Source organism: Triticum dicoccoides, chromosome 4A (assembly GCF_002162155.2).
Source record: "Triticum dicoccoides isolate Atlit2015 ecotype Zavitan chromosome 4A, WEW_v2.0, whole genome shotgun sequence".
NCBI classification, from domain to species: domain Eukaryota; kingdom Viridiplantae; phylum Streptophyta; class Magnoliopsida; order Poales; family Poaceae; genus Triticum; species Triticum dicoccoides.
This window is the reverse complement of record NC_041386.1, coordinates 39,138,494-39,152,684: the sequence shown is the minus strand read 5'-3', so window position 1 is coordinate 39,152,684 and position 14,191 is coordinate 39,138,494. Positions and strand designations below refer to the sequence as shown.

General features: G+C 43.4%; 1 protein-coding gene across 1 annotated transcript; it reads right to left on the bottom strand.

The window, feature by feature from the left end:
- Nucleotides 1–996: 996 nt before the first annotated feature.
- Nucleotides 997–9,394, bottom strand: LOC119284843 (DNA repair protein UVH3-like). Its single transcript, XM_037564009.1, has 14 exons — nucleotides 8,952–9,394; nucleotides 7,998–8,194; nucleotides 7,782–7,917; nucleotides 7,558–7,635; nucleotides 7,386–7,439; nucleotides 6,963–7,147; nucleotides 5,180–6,824; nucleotides 4,850–5,044; nucleotides 4,629–4,714; nucleotides 3,695–3,968; nucleotides 3,436–3,572; nucleotides 3,121–3,205; nucleotides 2,005–2,508; nucleotides 997–1,766 (listed from the first exon to the last, which is right to left on the bottom strand). Exons 1-14 carry the CDS (start codon nucleotides 9,288–9,290, stop codon nucleotides 1,221–1,223), a joined length of 4,461 nt encoding a protein of 1,486 aa, XP_037419906.1. The 5' UTR covers nucleotides 9,291–9,394; the 3' UTR covers nucleotides 997–1,220.
- Nucleotides 9,395–14,191: the final 4,797 nt, after the last annotated feature.

The following is a 14,191-nucleotide window of genomic DNA, read 5'->3' as shown; positions in this document are numbered from 1 at the left end:
GTAATGAAGGGTTTAAGGTACATTAAGTCCGGGGCGTTACTGGTAACGCCCCACATAAAGTGTCTTTACTATCATAAAGTCTACTTAATTACAGACCGTTGCAGTGCAGAGTGCCTCTTGACCTTCTGGTGGTCGAGTGAGTCTTCGTGGTCGAGTCCTTCAAGTCAGTCGAGTGAGTCCCTCGTAGGTCGACTGGAAGGTGATCTCTTCTAAGGGTGTCCTTGGGCAGGGTACTTAGATCAGGTCTGTGACCCTACCCTAGGTACATGACTCCATCAACAGCCACATCAAGGAGAAGTCCGACGACGGCGGCGACGACGGCGACTACTCGGCGTTCAGCCAGTTTTTTTAGATTAGCTATCTATTTTGCTATGTAATGAAAATCCGCAAACATTTCTAATATATACCCAAGTTTGCCGAAATTTATCGTGTTTAGCCGAACTTCACCGAACTGTGCCGAAATTTGCTATACAAATTTTATTTTTAAACGTGCCTGGGGACGGCCCTGGGGCCGGTGGCTGGGGACCAACTCGTCCCAGGCCTAATTTTTGCGCCGGCTCACCCCCAGGCTGCGATTTTAGGCGCCCCCTGGGGAGCCAACGGCTGGAGATGCTCTTACTGAGATCTGAATCTCGCGAAGGATGAATCCTGCTGGTCTCCGCGCAGTGATCGTCCCTGTTCTTCAACGGGTTCACACATCTCAGAATCAGTTTCAACTATCAAACTGCAAGCCCTCGGACGGGTACAGAAGTGGCGCAGCAAGTGCTTCAGCATGAAGCGCCTCAGCCAAATACCATCTCCAACTTGCCCCCGGAGCAGCTCATAGAGTAATTTACTTCACCAGGACCTCCCTCCCAGCCATGCTTAACCAGCCCGCATAATAATTATACATACTCCCTCCGTTCTAAATTACTCGTCGCAGAAATGGATGTATCTAGAACTAAAATATATCTAGATACATCCATACCTGCGACAAGTAATTCGGAACAGAGGGAGTAGATCATAGACCTGGCTACGATGGTTGTAACCTGAAGCAACCAAAAACTTCGTCCTATACAGTTATTTTACCAGCATTTCAGACTATGCACGAGAACAGAGCTACAGCAAAGCAGTAGCAAGTGATGCACTACAGGGTTGCCAAGCAAAATGTCGAAACGTGGGCTACACATAAACTCGAACCTATAATGACAGACAGGCATGATGCACTATGAGGAAGCCAGTTATTTTCTCCTACGTTTGGCAATCTTGGGCAGACCACTGCCAGCATTGTGTCGCTTCGATGAAGATGCACCCCGGGCGTCCGTACTAGCATCCTCTGCACACTCTTCAGTCGGCGTCGACAAGCCTATACTTTTACCGCCGTCAGAAACCCCCGCGATATCCTCACATGCGTCACTTGTTCCACCCACTGTTTCCCCGCCAGATCGATCATCCGCTGTATCTTGTTCATCCTCCTCCGCACAGAATCCGCCTCCAGTGAAAAGGTATTCTTTTGGTGCAGAATCAGTCTGGTCATCATATAACTCAAAGCCCAAGGGATCTTCATTCAGATCTTCGGCAGTGCCTGGGTCCATGTGCATCTGGTCGCTGTTCAGTTCACTTGTATCCTGATGGAGCAGATTGGATTGCGTGTCTCGTCCAGCTGTGTCAATGTCGGTGCCAATTTGGCTAGGGTCATCTTCATCGACTTGATGCAAGGGGACAGTATTGTCATCAGCTTCGTGGTCATCTTCCATGTACGTTACTTGTTTCCTCTTCCGGTTGGACTGCAGTAACAACAGCAGCAACATCCAAATATAGTAAGGTTCATTTCAAGTGCAAACACAAGAAAACCATCCAAAGATTCACACATGATTCCGTTCACAATGAAGCACAAATTTGTGATTGCAGGCAGGGCTAAGGTAATGTATGGATGAACTTTCCAGGTCCACACAGTAGTACTTGACTAGAACCGTGAGATAAGCACAAACAATAAAAAAGGCACGTAAAAGGAGAGGAACTTACCTTACGTACTGTTATTCCTTCTGATTTGTATTTGTTGGTGTGCCTTTTATGCGAGTCCTCATCTGCGGACAAATTAGACATTTGAACTTCGAAATCTTCCTCATCTCTAGTAGTCTCTTGTCGAACATTCATCTTTTTTCGACCTCTCCCTCTAGAACGACCTGAGGGGCTTGCGTTCTTCTTCTTACTGACATTTCTCTGTTCTTCAGCAAGTGCATCCGCATCGGCAAAGCTATTAGGATCACCAATTTTGTCATCTTCTTGACTTCCCATGTTTCTAGGTTCAGCACCGGTGTTCCTTTTTCCTCTCGGTTTAGCACGGCTAGAGCGGCCTGCCTCTTTCTTCTTGGGTGCATCACTAGTACTGGGACTATCCTCATTGAGTTCATCCGTTTCTGAGAAAGTTTTCCCTGTGATACCCTTGATAGCTTTCTGAATCCTTTTGCTACGTATTTTTGCAAATCTCTCATTGAATGAATAAAATGCCTCCATGCGCAGCTGAGTCTGCATTTAAGAAAAGCATTCCACGTCATTATGCAATTGTTTCACATAACCAATATTGTTTGTTCGATCACCATCAATTTCCCAGTTAAATCATCGTCCTTGCAGCAAAATAAAACCCACGCACCAAGACCACTAGTCCACAACTATTGGCGTATTCAAAAGCAGAAATCATACCCTAAATGATGTAGGACAAATGGCACTAAAGTCCCACAGACTTCCATTCTAAACTGACAGATGTTTAATGGTAGTATTGCACAATATGGTCAAACCAGCAGCAGATCCAGAAATCACGCAAAGGGGTGAAATTCTGACATATTAATACTATATGTTCCAAATTTTGGATTATATTTCTGAACGACCAAATCAGAGAGTAAATACTCCATTTGTCCCAAAATAAGTGCCCCAACTTTGTACTAACTTTAGTGATCTAAACACTCTTATATTTCTTGACGGAGGGAGTACTAAAGTTAGTACAAAGTTGGGACACTTATTTTGGGACGGAGGGAGAGGTTATGAAATCAAAATTTGGCATAAACCTCCCATAACCAACACCAAAGTATCCTAGAATACAGGAAGCAGCAGTTGATGATATCTTTGAGACCGACAACAAACCTCATGCTTATTATACTCTTTCAAAACAGGAAGCAGCAGTTCGTCAGCTTTCTCCTTGTTCCAGCCAAACCTTTCCCAACATAACCTAAAGAAAGTCAACATTACAGTTTCTGTTACTGCACCGATGATATTTAAAAGAAAAAGGAGAAATTGCATTACATTACTACTGCGGTCTTTTCAAGGACAGTGACTTTTGAGAGAATTCTTCCATAAGTTTGAAAAATAAAATTGAGTGAAGAGAGGGAGGGGGATTGACAAGGAATAGAGACTTGAATGTATTCATAGGGAAGTTTTGTTCTCTTGAAGACAACTTACTTGCGTAGCAAGCTTAAGTCTGGTCTTCCCCAGGAAAAACGTTCTGTTGAATCATCCACTTGGGGAGAAATGTATGCATTGATGACTGTCTCACTAGGAAAAGTGGAAGGTATATGCCAGTTCTTGCTCACGTTCCTCTGATAAATACAGAAATAACAGCAGGTGTAAAAGAAATACTCATAATAAACAAATACAGAAGGAATATTCGCCAAGCAACTGAATCAGTTCAACAGTTATCCCGTAACTAGAACATACTTACATGGTTACTCATAAATACTTCCTTGATATGTTGGGTCTCATTAGAAGATTGGTTATTATCAGAACCTTCAACACATTCAGGTTCCAGGCTATTTCCTTTTTCACACGATTCATTTCCACCAGATTTCCTTCTCTTTGAGCTGCCACTGGTTTCGACATCAAATTTCCCCAATATCGCTGGATCCGGTGATTCAATCCATTCTCTGAACTGTTGGAGGCCATCTTCCTCAGGAAATGCATGTACAACTTCAATAGCGTTCACAATGCCAATACCACTGCATGGACAGTATATAAAAGCATAAGCAGGATCAAACAAAAAAAATGAATAGATAGAAGTTGTTGCATCATAGCTAGTGTACCTAAAAGACGGTGAGTGTTATATAAAGAATTGAAGACGGTGAGATTCAGTACAATGATTGCTACAGAATTTCTTATTCATCAACCGCAAAAAAAAAAAACTTATTCATTATAGCAAGTCCCTCCGATCCATATTACTTGTCGCTCAAATGGGTGTATCTAGACGTATTTCAGTGGTAGATACATCCGTTTGAGCGACAAGTAATATGGATCGGAGGGAGCACTAAATAAGTTTATTTTTGCATATGTTTCAAACCAAAATAAAAACCTTTCAAGCAAAGCCTTGTAATTTGTGTATTTCATTAGACAAGATTTCAAAATTGAACTAATAATACAAAACAAAATAACAACAACCCTTTCCTACAAAATAGAACTTGCATTCGATTTCTGGAACAGAAAATTTGATCTGATCTTACTACGAAAGAACAGTGCAACAACTCAATGAGGAAATTTAGTTTTTGTATAGTTTGTTATAAATGCAATAGCTTGCAAATTGTTAGTATGCAAATCACTAAGTTATGATGTCATAATGTTTTTCGCAAATTAATAAAATGTAATATATTCTTGCCAGCTATTACCTAATTCCTTCAGTGTAGTCACTCCCCAGAAGCAGAGCCATACGAATTAACTGTTCCCTTGTTAGTCCCAGCTCCGACTCGATGTCCTGAAAAAGAAATACAATAATAACTGAAAAGCATGATCCAGCTTCAGATAAGCAGACTTCCCTTATAGCTGTAGATGGAAAAGCAACGAAAGTTGAAGGGGAAATAGAGAGTAGAAAGAGGATAGACCATTAGACCTTCATAAGGTATGTTTCCACATACTTCCTATCATCAAATATATTTTTATAAACATTCCTTGCCCCAAACAGGAAGACATCTGAATCATCAGTAACAACTCCATCAACAAGGTTGTTGATTTCCATGTAAGCACACTGAGCTTCAGCTTCCATTGGTGCAATTATATACGGCAAGCCGAACATTTGGAGCAATTCCTGTATCACCCAAAGATGTAGTTTAATACTTTTGCACTACTAAACTAAATCATTTTACTGGACCTCAGTTCAGAGATAAAGCTCCGCCCAAAAATTGTTAGCTGACTGAAAGGAGTTAGGTAGATTGCAACAAACCTGGCACTCAGCAAACATCTCACTGCTGACAGACTCTGCATGGCTTTCAAGTTTTCGCCTTTCATTTCCAAGATCTACCTGTTCTTGTCTAAGAAAAGATATTTCCTTCTCCAGATTATTTTCTGATATAATATGGCTATCATAATTCTCATTTAATCGTGTACTGTTGATCTCAGAAGTGGTAATGTTCATATCTTCCTGAATAACATTTTCCTTTTGTATGGCATCATTGGCTACCAATTCATCCATCAAAGGTTCCTTGTGGGCCGCCATGGAGGTTTCTCCAATATAAGGATCATTTGTGTTGCATTCTGATTTATGAGAATTCAAAGTGTTTTGCTCTTCCTCTTTAGGCCACTCATGAACGCTGGTTGCGGACACGATTGCATCATTGTCCTGAACCTTTGGGCTGCAAGATGGCCTTGCAGTAAGAGTACTTGTGGATACATTATACACTGGAGAAGACCCCCGCGAATAATCTGTGTTTGTACCAGCTCGTCCATCATTACTCTCCAGTTGAGCTTGTTTTTCATTTTCTTTTCTTTCAGCTTCAAGCACTTCAGGATCATGCATAACACCAACCTCACCAGAACTGTTTTTTATTCCCATTTCTTTGATTGTTTCTTTACCAAAAGAAGCTTCGGAGTGGGAATAAGTTGTAGCAGGAGCTTCAGATGGTTTGGGAACATCATGAGATTGCAAAGATTTATCTTCAATAGATGTTTCCAAATCTTCAGGGATTCCATTTTCAAATTCCTGCTTCTCGGAGTCCTCTAAACTTCTCCTTATTGCTTCCTGTATGAGAGCCTCTTCTTCTATATCCCCTTTTGGTAATTTATACTGATTGTATTCACTACTAAAAGGAACTTCAGGAACATCACAGACACCTTCCTCCCATTCCACCTCATCGTCAGTACAACAGTTATCAGGAGGTGATGATTGATAATCCTTCTCACCAACCTTCATAGGAAGTGTTTGTTCTTCTATGACACCTTCTTCCCAAATACCCTCGGAGTTGTCAGATTCTTCTGTAGTTTTAGCCAAACGATCACCATCAGCAAATAACTTGGATGAAGTTCCAGAAACTAAATGCAAAAATAGCTTGTCGTCGTTGTCCTTCACTCCAATTTGATCATCCACAAAAGATATCTCTATTGTATCTTTGCTCCCATGGCAGGAACTCTCAGAAATATCATCAGATCCTCCTACAAGTGACGATGTGTGATGGTTGTCACCAATAATTTCACCAAAATCTTCACCTAGACCAACAGAGCTTTGCAGCCCATCATTTTCAAAAAGATGTTCTGGAAAATCTGGTGGTTCTTCATTGTTAGTTGATCCTTTGCCTATGTTGGCCTGTCCCATGCTTTTTGCCTGCTCATGCTCTTTGATAAAATCCAAATTCCTTTGAATATCACGAGTCATACGAATTCCCATTCCTCTCACCCTACTTACTCTCATCCTTCCTCTCTCATCACGATATGTCTCAACATCAGGCCCAAAACCCGTTGAAGGCTCACCGCTGTGAGGTTTAATTGATCTAGAACTACTTGACGGACTGGATTTGAAGATAGCAGAACTAATTTCCCTTTTTGATTTACCGCTATCAACAATCTGCTCCTCTACACCTCTTTGTGCCAATGTCCTGATCCAGACAAGTATAATCAGATAAGTAATGCAGCACGGAAATACCACAGACAAATATCCGTGAAGACTCAAAATTTTAAGAAGGGCAATCCCTAACTGTGGTACCCACATTTACAGACGTAAATACATCACTTACTGTTTATCACCAGTGAATGATGATGAGAAAATGAACTCTCTGTTAGCTTCCGATGCTATTTTCGATGTCTGGATGCCCCCAACATCCTTACCTGCAGCACCCTTCCGAACTTCTTCTATCTCTCGACGAAAAGCAACCGTTTTCAGATAGGACTGTATTTGAAGCTCTGAAAATTTTGCAGGCTCCTGAAACGAGACAAGGCATTGTAAGACCATATATGCAAACCCGATCCTTTCATTTATGATTTATTGTTACTGAAACTGACACGAGTTCTCAAAAATCCTATTAGTAAAAGTGAAAGGACTGATTGCTGCCCAAAATAATTAGTTTACTGAAGAAGATAAAAAATCCTAGAATTACGGTACACTAGATTTCTAGTTAGCAACGGTGCGACACTAATGATATATTTATCCATGAAGATACCTTTTTTATTTTTTGGTACTTCTGCCTGTTTTCAGCCATCACCCTCTCCCTCATCTAAAGCAAACACAAAAGATGAAGTAAGATATATTCCTCATTAGTCTGTGATCATATAAATATACACTTGAAGTTAGTGCAAAGGACGAACATACAAAACACAGTTTGGCCTCATTACCTGAACAAGTAGATCTAGCTGCATTGATGGAGGGAGAGAAGCTAACACAGCAGGATCAATGTCACCAGTTGTAATAGGCTGCAATTGCATCACAAAATTCAATATATTCAAACAGACTAACAAATAAAACAATCAATCCTTGTCCCATGAGAATATAAAGAACTCTTTCATGAAGAAGGAGAAAGCCAATAAATGGAGACTTCATTGACTTAGATATGACTTACAAATATCATCTCTTCATCATCGTCGTTCTCATCTTCGTCAATGCCAGTTCCTTCTTGTGATGGGACACTTGCAGGATTTCGTTCCCCTTTGCCAGTCAAACCTGCCTCGTCCTCTGCAGCAAGTGACGCTGCCAGCCTTAACACATGCAATGAAAGTATCAACTTACTGACCTTAACCAGCAAGAAAACATGTGAAAATTACAGAAAGACACACACAGTTCATCCAATTTTTCCTGGTTGATTGGTGCAGCTGCCCCCCTGCTGTTCTCGCCATCGTCATTTCGGTTTTGATCTCCATCTGTTTTCTCAGTTTCTTCTCCTCTACTGCTCCCAACCTGCTTGCCCTTAGCATCATGCTTAGCCCTGTCACTTTTGATTTGAGCTGCCAATTCTTCAAGCCTACTTGCCTTGAGCTGATAACCACAGGTTCAAAACCATCAATATATTGGTCTTGTCTTACTTCAGAAACTTACAAGACTGGTACACCTAAAAGATGTCATATCACTTGCTAACAGATTTTCCTTTTTAGTAAAAGGGGTCATTTCCAATTTGCTAACAGAATGGCCATTTGAAAGCAAGCATTGTTAGAAAAGGCATGCATTTTAGGAAGAAAATGTGCATTCATGATGGATAGATTATCTGGGAAGAGAAACTAGAAGGGTTAAACTAGATTCTTCCTCCAAGGTACAATTTATCCTCACCAATAAACTGTTTGGCCCAAATAATTCCCACTATGCCGAGCAAACTTTGAAGACAAGTGCTTTACATATATTCTTATAATATGATTGGTTTTGGAAGTAATATAGGGAAAATATTTGGTGAGATAAATCGACCCCTTTAACTCCCGGCAGACGCTGAAATAACACATTGTTTCTTTTCTAACGGGGTAAAACCCGGATTCCATTATCAGATGACCGAAGTTAACCATGTCTATAAAAAAGTTGAATGTCTTATTTTAGCCTATAGGCAATGGAACATCTTCAAGTTCACATGATCAGAGCGTACTGGTTCTCTTGATATTAAGATCGAAATAGTGTCCACTATGCAAGCAATGAGTACATGTACCGCATAATTGGACAGACAGCGTATGCGTATTTTCAATCTAAATGTAGCATCCCCATTCCCCATTCACCAGAGTGATCAAACAGTGGGAGGGGGGAGGTGACTTACATGGGAGATTAGGAGCTTCTCGGCGGTCTTGCGGACCTTGGCCTGCGCGGCGTCGCGGTTCCGGCGGCGGGCGGCGAGGGTGCGGCGCTTGAGGGCCGGCGTGGCGCCGTCGAAGACGAAGACCGGGCGGGCCCGGAGGAAGAGGAGCTTGCAGATGCGGCGGAGGAAGCCGAGGATGTGGGCGTCGCGGACCATGTCGCCCTTGTCGTCCCGCATCGCCCGCATGAACTGCACCATCCAGATGCTGGCGTCCACCGCCAGCCGCTTCCCCGCCAGGGTCTCCACCGACACGCGCCGCCCCACCGGGGCCAGCAGCCCCCACAGCCCGTGCACGCCCATCCCCCGGTCCCCCCGCGGCGGCGGACGAAGCAGGCGACGGCTCGGCCGCGGCGGTCAGCGGGGCGCCCAGGAGGCCGATGGGGAAGCTCGAGAGGGAGGCGGAAGTCAGGCCCTCGCCATGAGCGAGCCGGGAACTGGGTGGGAGGCCGTCGAGGAGTAAAGGAGAGAGGACAAAGGCGGTTTGCGTTATTGCGCTTTGGGCCGGCAGTGTGCAGGCCCTGTTGGCCCAATTTGAGCATCGCTTTACAAAGGTCACTACCATTATTTTTGGTTATGATAAGTGGCGCATCGCGTGTGTATTCGTCACTCATCGCAACCAGAGAGTTGTTTTGTGACTTATCGCAACCAGAGAGTTTGGGTGTAATTTCTTCCACACACGGGAATCATCGATGATTTTGTTTGTGCTTTTTTATGGAGATTTTTTAGAAAAATTATCTCTCGAATCGCGCGTCCAAATCACGAATCATATTCATCATTGCGTTTCTCACATTGAGATCTTTGAAACTAGAAGTCATGCTGATAGGTTTAACATTTTTTCAAGCAAATCTATACTCCCAAGTAACTTGTGGCTACAAACTATACTAACACGTGCTCTCAAGTAAACTAACTTTTGCATTCGTAGGGGGTGTGCTTCACCCGGAAGCACAAATGTGCTCATTATTTTGTGAAATCACAGTCAGACTTACACATGAAAAGCATTACCGTGCTTCATGCCGAAACCAAAAAAAAAGAAGAAAGACTCAAAGAGCAGAACAAACAGAAACCTAAAAAAAGATAGAAACAAAGACCAAAAAATTAAAAATTAAATAAAAAACGGTGAAAAAAACCAAAACCGAAAACAGCATAAGCCAAGAGAAAAATGAGGAACAAAAAACCAAAAACCAAAAAAACCGCGCTTCACTTAAGCACATTTGTGCTTTATTTTGGGGAAGCACAGAAGTGCAATTGTGCTTTTCACATGGAAAGCACAACTGTGCTTCGCGTAGACCTACCATCACATGTCGCGCATTGGGCATAAAAAAACCACGCAAAAAACAAAAACAAAAAACAAAATTGTGCACTCGGCACTCCTGCGGGTGCGCCCAATGCGCGACATGTGACGGTAGCTGGGGGCATCACTTGACGCACTCACAAGTCACAACCCACCCAAAACACCCGCTGCGGGAGCCTTCTAGGGGGCGGCCCATGATTAGGTGCTCCCGAAAAAACACTTTGTTCTAAGTCTTCCTAAACGGACGATGGCAGTGCTCTTTGTGTCGCGGTGGTTTGTGAGTTCTATCGCTACTTGCTAGGGATGCAACGTGGCGGCCCTGGATAAGTTTGGCATGGTCTCTTATTTTGGCAACGATGATGGCAATGAGCGAAGTGGGGTTGCAGTTGGGTTTTGGTAGCTGGTTAATTTGGTGTGTTCGAGGGACCATCGTGTCACACTGTGCCTTCATGAAGTCGGAGTTATAGTGGAGGAGCCTCGCTCAAATGTGACGATGGCACGAGATGAGTGGTCGGTTCCGGGTCTACTCGATGCAGGCTCATTGCTTCTCTCATGCAATGCTCGTCAGCAGAGTCGGAGTTGTATGGCTGTCGACGTGGGTGGTTGACTGTTTGACATAGGCCGACATGGGTCCCGATACTATTTTGACAAGGGGTTCATGCTGGCTCGCGGAGGATTGTTAGCAATGACGGCAAAAGGCAACTTCAACGGTGCTGCTCCACGGTCAGTGCCTTCATGTTGATAGCCAGGTCAGTCAGTCTTGCCTTGAGTTGTTGTGGATAGTTGCAACGGTTTTGGCACTTTTTCCTTAAATTAATTAGACAACTCTACTTCTTGTTAATTTATGAGACGATGCAATATTTTGGCTTCGGTGCCCGGACGGTGTTGCACTGCCTTTATGTTATCATGGTCTGTTGTGAAAAATTTTCGTCCGGTTATTCATAAATTATTTGGAAACTCTATTTCCCAATTATATGATGATAAGATGATGCAAATCTCTTGCCTCACTTTTTTATAGAGAAAAAAAAGAAGCATGGAGGAAGTCCGTACAACCCTCATGACACCCAAACCTAATCCAGCTTGGGCTGACTCCACCCGCGCCGTCTCCCCCACTACTTCTACGTACAGGGGCCATTGGTCGAACCCCGCGCGTACGCAGGCACGCGTGAGGAAACCGATCGATGGCGGCAGAGGGGGGCGGCGGCGGCGACGTGGGCAGGGCAGACGGCTGCAAGAAGACGCCGTGGACGCCGGAGGAGGACGAGGCGCTGCGGCGTGGGGTGCGCGAGCACGGGGCGAAGAGCTGGGACGCCATCGCGCTCGCGCTGCCCGGGCGAGCCTCCAAGTCGTGCCGGCTGCGCTGGTGCCAGCATCTGTCGCCGGAGCTGGACAGCCGCCCCTTCACGCCCGAGGAGGACGAGGAGATCATCAGGAGGCAGCGCGAGTTCGGCAACAAGTGGGCCACCATCGCGCGCTACCTCACGGGACGCTCCGACAACTCCGTCAAGAACCGGTGGAACTCCACGCTGCGCAAGCAGCTGCTGGGCGCTCACGCCACGGAGGACGCCGCCGCCGCCGCCGAAGACGACCAGGCCGTCCGGGTGTGCCTCCAGCTGTTCCCCATGACGGCCGGGGTCTTGGAAGAGGAGGCAGAGGCCGCTGCGGCGGCAGAGGGCGATGTAACCACCGACCTGACGCTGGGGTTGCCGGGGCTGGGCGAGGCCTCGGCCGTGGACCTGAGTCTGAGCCTCTGATCTGTGCGCCCTTTTAAGTTAGAGCTTTGGGGCGATCAGTGCATCGTTATTCCATTAATTCTGAGTCACATGTGTTGCGATCTTGCTGGCCGTCGTGTTGCAGACGAAGAATACAGATGCAATATAGGCACATGTAGAGTTGGGGCTCTAATTTGTATACTATAGGATTTTGCTACAAATCTACGTCAGTTTTTCTTAACCATTGCAAATTGAATGTTTTATGGCAAAAATAGTTGTCACGAGGATATGAAAATTGAGATTTGTTATTTCTTGCTTGCTAAAGAAAATTAAGCATGACAAGGATCTGTCATTTCTGCTTGCTAAAGGAAATTGTCATCCTCTCGGCAACTAAATTTGCCATAAAAATATTTAATTTGTCATGGTTAAAAATCTGATGCCAGATTTTTACATTGTCGTATTATATTATTCACATTTTATCATGAGACTTGATACAATAACTACACGTTGTTACGGAGTGAAAATATATTTATCTAGATGCATCAACTGAAAAGGGGGAGACTTGTGTGAGATCTCATATTAGGTGAGATCAATGAGATTGATTTTTTTGAAACGAATATATATATGTTCAAACATTCTCAAATTTTTTGTAGACACACATCAATGTTTGATGTACAACCTCAAAAAGTTTCAGCTCCTAATTCGACCGTTAATAGAAACAATAAGGACAGAATAAGATATGAATAGTATCAAAGTACTATTCACTCAAAGTTGCCACTATTCACATACAAATTTTTCTTTTTTGAATCTTTAAATGTACATCGAGATTTGAGCTCATTTTTGTCGGAGTTGTAGACATACCCACATGGATGTTGTCAAATAATTTCAGATTTTTTTAAAATGTCTAAATATGAATTTTTAGGACCGATCTCAAAAAATAATGTGAGATCTCATATAAGTCTCCCCTACTAAAACATATGTCTATTATGAGCAATAACGCAAAGCTAATTGTTTTACCACCTCATGACAACCGTCGACATCCTAGTCCCTGCCGACCACTTCCATTTGTGTTTCTTCTTCCCTACTCTTAGTATGCATGCCCATGCTATATCTCGTAAATTGGTCTTTTTGATTTTCTGTTGTCAATGTCAATATTGTGTATCACGTCCTTCCACTCGGCATAATACTATTTTACGTGTTTCTTCACGTCCCTTCCTCATCATCGACTCATTTTGTATTTTCCTTCTTTTCTTATGAAGCTACTTGAGGTCCCGCTCTCCCTGGTATCACGGCTTATGGTTGGTACTATCTCATCTACCCAATCTTAACAAAATCATCTCTTCCCTGGCCACCAAAACTTATCAAAAATAATGCGGTAAAAACAACTCAGGGGTTTGCTTGCTTATTTTTGTAAAAACAAGGACTTCCATTTTCGTAAAAACAAGGACTTCCTCATCAGAGGCGAAGACACACTTAGGACTTAGGCTGTGTAGTCAACACAACTTTCAAGCAACACCTCTAAATACAAGCAAATTTCCATGCATAAATTCCGAAAATACTTAAAGATTCGGAGATAATTTGTACTTGACATCACATGTTTATATTTATGGCACCGCCACCATTCCTCATGAATATAGCATAATGTTAAGGCTAAACTCATGAATCTGGTTAACTCTGGTCGTTCGATTTGCTTGGCACTTCTACTGCATAAAGCTCGGCTCACTGGAGGACGCAAGGAATTGATTGATTTGGCTACCAGCACAACTTGCTACTAGCCGGTTGGTCGATGTGATCGATTCCTTTTGGTGGCAGCGCACATCAGACAACCAATCTAGGGATTACTTTGTAATGAATACAGTAGCCCCTTACTATTTTCGGCGTCAGTTCCAGATGCACCGAGATCTCTTTTACACCATTGCAAGAGTTGTGGAGAAACATGATTCTTGGTATCAACTAAGAAGGGATGCAACGGGGAGCTGGAAGTGCAAGTTCATGGTTGAAGATTATAGCAACCAGATCTCATCCTAGACCGAGTGAGACAATTTTGCGAAGCTATGATCAACATCTATCGGCTGAAGTACTTGAGGGCTCCCACTAATGAAGAAACCGAGAAGCTTATGGAAGAAAATGAAGAGAGAGATGGGCTAGGCATGCTTGGATCAATTGACTGTATGCGTTGGATATGGAAGAATTATCAT